Source organism: Malania oleifera, chromosome 7, assembly GCF_029873635.1.
Source record: "Malania oleifera isolate guangnan ecotype guangnan chromosome 7, ASM2987363v1, whole genome shotgun sequence".
Taxonomy (NCBI): Eukaryota; Viridiplantae; Streptophyta; class Magnoliopsida; order Santalales; family Ximeniaceae; genus Malania; species Malania oleifera.
Genome location: NC_080423.1, coordinates 98,470,217 through 98,475,519, shown reverse-complemented (window position 1 = coordinate 98,475,519; position 5,303 = coordinate 98,470,217). Strand labels below are relative to the sequence as shown.

Genomic DNA, 5,303 nt, shown 5'->3' with positions numbered 1-5,303 from the left:
CCTTGTATGTTCTTAAACCCTAATTTCCAAATAAGTTTCTGCAGAGCCTATGGAGGATTGATGACAGAGAAGTTTAGGATAAGTAAAATAAAATAAAATAAAATAAAATGAGAGGCTCAAAAAAGGCTAGCTACTTGTCAATATGATCATTCATGAAGTTTACAGGTCAAACTCTGCAATAATTTAAGCTGAAAGTCTTCTGATTAAGGCATGCATGAGACTTCTTCATATTGTTGAAAGGCTGAGTGCATGTCTACAGAAGTTGTTTCTTGATTATGATTTGCACTTGATTACATCCAGTTCGTTAATCATCACTAGAATTCATCAATTACATATATAATTTATGCATCTGTCTAGAATCCAACAAATTGTGCCAATCATCTCCTTTTGTAAAAGTATTTCCTCTGATATACAATGAGTTAAGAAAGAATGACCAAATGGTTTAAAATAAAATCCTCCACCATTTCACAGATCCTAAACAGCCCACAGTGGAGGACAATCCACATATCTTAAAATCTAACAAGCCAAGAAAAGAAAATGAGGAAAAAAGTATTTCCAACCCTATGTTTGGGAGCTTGGAGTTAATTTGAAGCTTGGATTTCGATTTCTGCCTATTCGAATAGAACACAGCACAAAATTTGTTTACCTTTACCCAAATCCACAAAATCTAAGTCCAAAGGAGTAGTAAATCCAGTTATCCTCCCAAATGCAGCCTTTAAAAAGTTAAATAAATAATAAATAAAATAAGGCTAAGACTGTACTGAAGCTCATCTATCTGCCAGTGCCCAAAGAACCAGCAGAGAAGCCACTGATGGAAGATGATCTATATGATCTCGGGATCATGTCACTAGAAATTACTTCCAAAAACCTTGAATTCATCTCAATGATGGAGTCAAAGGAACCAGAGCTCTCAATCAATGGAAGCCTCTCCTCCCCATTGAGGTACTGCATAACTTTTCTCATGCTAGGCCTAGATTCTGGCTTGTGATGAGAACACAAAAGACCCAGCTGGAGAACCAACTTCACCTCTTCAGCCACATCAGTGATTGAACCCAACATAGGATCCACAGCATCAAGAATTTGACCCCTTTCATGCAAATCCATCACCCAATCCACCAAGAAGAAGTTTCCTGAATCGACCGGCCTCCTCCCAGTCCCGGCTTCAAGGACTAAAACCCCAAATGCAAAAACATCAGAGCTCGCAGAAGCCTTCCCGTTTCGAGCAAGTTCGGGTGCAATATACCCAATTGTGCCAACAACATTGGTGGTGTGTGAAAGGGTACCGTGATCGTACAGCCTAGCTAGGCCAAAGTCCCCTAACCGCGCATTCATTTCTGCATCTATTAGAACATTGCTAGACTTCACATCCCTGTGGATCACCACTTGCTCCCACTCTTCATGCAGATACAATAATCCCGCAGAAATGCCTCTAAGAACATTGAATCTTTGCTCCCAACTTAGTACAAAGTTGTTTCTGGGATCGAAGAGGAGCGAGTCAAGGCCTCCGTTTGGAATGTATTCATAGACCAAAAGGAGATCATTCTTTCGCTTGCACCATCCCTGGAGATTAACCAAATTCTTGTGCCTTAATCGGCCTAAGCTTTCGATCTCCGCAGCAAACTCTCTCAGCCCTTGGATTGAGTTGCGGGTGATCTTTTTCACAGCAACTTCAGCTCCAGTCGTTGGTAACACGCCCTTGTACACCGCACCGAAACCTCCGATTCCAATGATCTTGCTGTCTCTGAAACCCCCAGTTGCAGTGTAAAGATCCCTGTAATGGAACCTGTGAGGACAGTCTAGTTCCCAATCTTCAAGATCCTCATGCTTTGCCATCCTTCTATACACTGCAAAATAGAACAGTATTCCTAACAATAGAGCAATCAGAGCAGCTAAGGCTGAGATTAGACCAATAATTCGATGATCGAGAGAGGACGGATCTTCCTCTTTTGGCGGTGAAGGAGGAAGTAGAGAAAGATCGAGTGGAGGAGCTTCTCCATTCATTGAAAAACTCCATCCCAGAATGAAATGAGAGCTTGCCTTGTTCCCCGTGGATGCAGAGAAGCCAACGAACATAACTTCCTTAACGTAAGGCGATAGGTCGAGGGGATGGGAAATGAGGGGTTTAGTAGGTTTCTCTAGGAGAGAAGGACATATTGTTACATTCAGGAGTTTTCTAACACCATCATAATCTATCCAAGCACGGATTGGATCGCCGTCCTCCAACTGCATCTCCTCCTTTTTACTTGTGTTGTTGATATAATAACAAGCCGGTTCGGTCACAACCGAGGACATGCTATTGATGTTGATTCCAACATGATTTCCCACGTTGTCTGAAGCTTCACCGAACCCATTTACCGTATCGAATTCAACTGCAAGAATATGGTTTGAGGATTTGTTGTTGTTGTAGGAGTTGAAGAGTCCCAGGTAATGCCCAGCTTCAGCCCCTGGAAACGTGACAGAGGGGGAGAGAGTGAAGGCGAGGCCATGGCCGCCTTTTCTGGAGCCCGGGGGAATGATTACGAAGACGAAAGTTGTGCTGAAAGAGGAAGCAGTTGAAGGAGCCGAGGAAGAGTCGTTTCTGTGCTGCAGCATTTGTATGTGTTCAGCGTAGAATGCGTGGCCTATGAGGTTCTGTGACTTGTTTGTGAGCTCAAGTGCACCAGCAGGCCTGGTAATGGAGGCTCCCTCTCGTGCAAGACTTGCTTCACTTCCATTAAAACCGTTGAAGATGAAATTTGTGCTTTGGGGTTGAACGAAAATGGGGAAGAAGAAGAAGAAGAGGAGGAGGAGAAGGAAAGCAGAAGAGGTTGCAGATGCAGCCATTGGAAGATCTATTGTTTGCAAGGGAGAATTCGTTAGCATATGCATGCATGATGACAATATTATAAACATATATACTGTACGTGTGGTCGAGAATTAAAATGAGAAGAGATGGCCCTTCCAAATGGGAGACTTGGAAGGTTCAAAGTCAAAAGAAAACGCAGTATGGGGACTGCAGGCATGGGGTCATTGAAACTTAATCGAGAGAACTGCAGAGATCCTCTTGTCACACTCAATACCATGAATTTGTGAGTAGAAGTATAATTGTATGTGCCGTAGCCAGGAGGGATTTGAATTTTTCGTACTTGGGAATGAAAAAGTTGACAATTTTTTTCATAATGAATTCAGTTGTTCCTGATCTCTCTCTAAAGTCGCGCATGCTCTAAATGAAGTATGACCTCCTAATTTAAAGGTTTGCCCTGGGTTGCGGACTAACAGTGCTCTGTTCAATGGCTTATCTCACTATTCATACTTCAAAGCTATAGTAAATTTTTAGTGTTTAATTTTCATATTATATTTTGAAAATCTTTTCATAGTTTCATGTTTTACATTGTGAGTACGCTATTAAATTTAAAAAATTCATATATAACTTAGAAGTTGTTTGGTATCACCACTATAAAAAATTATAGAAACGAAAATGAAAAACTAATAACAAAAATTAAAACTCAAAATCTAGCAACCTATTTGATTAATACTTATAGAATTAAAATAAATTAAAATTTTGATTAAAAAATAATGAAGTAGCATTATTAAAATAATAAAATTATAAAATAATACACATTAAAAAAATACTATAATAAAAATAACAATCGTTATAATTGATTTGCTTAATTGTTATACTTTCAAACTAATTTTATTTTTTTACAATAAAAATTTTATTGGTCATGACAATTGAGAAATAGTAAACAAATTTTGTAATTACCTTTTAATTAATTTTTGAAATTTATGTTCATGTTTATTTTAATTATATTAAGATTTATATGTAATTTTATTTTAATTTAAATTTAAAAGTGTATAAAATAAGTGATTTAATCCAAAAGAGCTATTCCTGAATATTAAAATTTCTGATAATAAATTGTCAAAACAATTGAAAATCATAATAAAATCTATGTTTCACTTGTTTCACAAACAAATGAAAATCGACAAAAGAAACAAAAAACTGACAACATAAAAGAATGCAATTTTATAATCTATTTCTTTTTCTTTCCATGCAAAAACAGAAATATATTACAGAAAATAGCAATGAAATACATCAAATAAGCTCTTAATGAATCTGGCGCACTCCTATCCATAACTATCAAAAATCACAAAGCACTTGCCTCGACTATGCAACTACTATCAAAATGTAACAAATAGAAGAAAAACATAGGGAATAAAAATGACTTTCAATCTCTGGACAGCCATGGTTGTGCTACCATGCATGTATGGTAAGTCAGTGCTTGACCTTAACATTTGTTATTGACGTAAGAAAAAGTTTTAACTACACCTTTGAGTTTTTGCGCCGCAAAATCTTATTGCAGCCCCTTGAATTTTAAATTGAAAAAATTAGAATAAATCCTATGTGCTTTGACTCAAAAATAAGGAGGCACATTTAGGGTATCCTTAATTACCACAACTAAACTCTCGTGCTTTTCAAGATTATGTAAAATATTATTTATGTAATTCTCTATTAGCAAGAGTTAGTAAAAAACCATACTATCCACAAAATAAAAACAAAAAAAAGGGGGGTGGGGCACTAGGCTCCTGTGTATGCGGGGTCCCGAGGAATGAGCAGACCACAATGGGTCCATAGTATACAGTCTTACCTTACATTTTTATAAGAGACTATTTCCATGCCTCGAACCCATGACCTAAGTCACACAATCAATTAAAATATTCATTAATTGGGTCAAGATCTACTAAATTTTCAAGCTTAATTAACCTCTACTCACTAAAGTACATCCACGTCATCTAAGTCGGACTGCTAGTGGCCTTTTAGTTGTCCATGATTCTATCAACACGTGCTTCATTGTTATCTCGCTCTTTAAAAACTCACCACTTGTCACTAACAATATCGTCATTGACGTGCTCATACACGAACATTGAGGTTGTATACTTTAAACTAAACTTAATCAAATCATCAATATCTTAGTCTGATTAATTGATTACACAAATATTTGGTCTAACTTGTTCTGTCAATAAAAAAAAAGATTTTGAGATTATGATGTGATTTTGAAAAACACACCGGATCTTAATGTGATAATAAAAATATAAGTTACCTCCTCATTTTTAATCAATTTAACTTTTCCTTGGTGTGAAAAGAATGAACGAGAAAAGTCAAGGTAAAGATTGATCTGCAGGTGGACTAGGTCAGAGTCCTATACTACAGCTGTCCTGAGAAGAAGGCTATGAACAGGAAAGCCAACTCAGAGGGGAAGGTCCCAATTGCTGTAAAAAGACCAGCAATCCCTTCTCCATGTAATTGTAATTTGTAGCTTGAACAC

General features: G+C 37.3%; 1 protein-coding gene across 1 annotated transcript; it reads right to left on the bottom strand.

Moving 5' to 3' along the window:
• Positions 1-368: 368 nt before the first annotated feature.
• On the bottom strand, positions 369-2,886 carry LOC131159299 (lectin-domain containing receptor kinase VI.4-like). The gene has a single exon (XM_058114066.1). The coding sequence runs from the start codon at positions 2,866-2,868 to the stop codon at positions 772-774; it is 2,097 nt and encodes a 698-aa protein (XP_057970049.1). The 5' UTR covers positions 2,869-2,886; the 3' UTR covers positions 369-771.
• Positions 2,887-5,303: the final 2,417 nt, after the last annotated feature.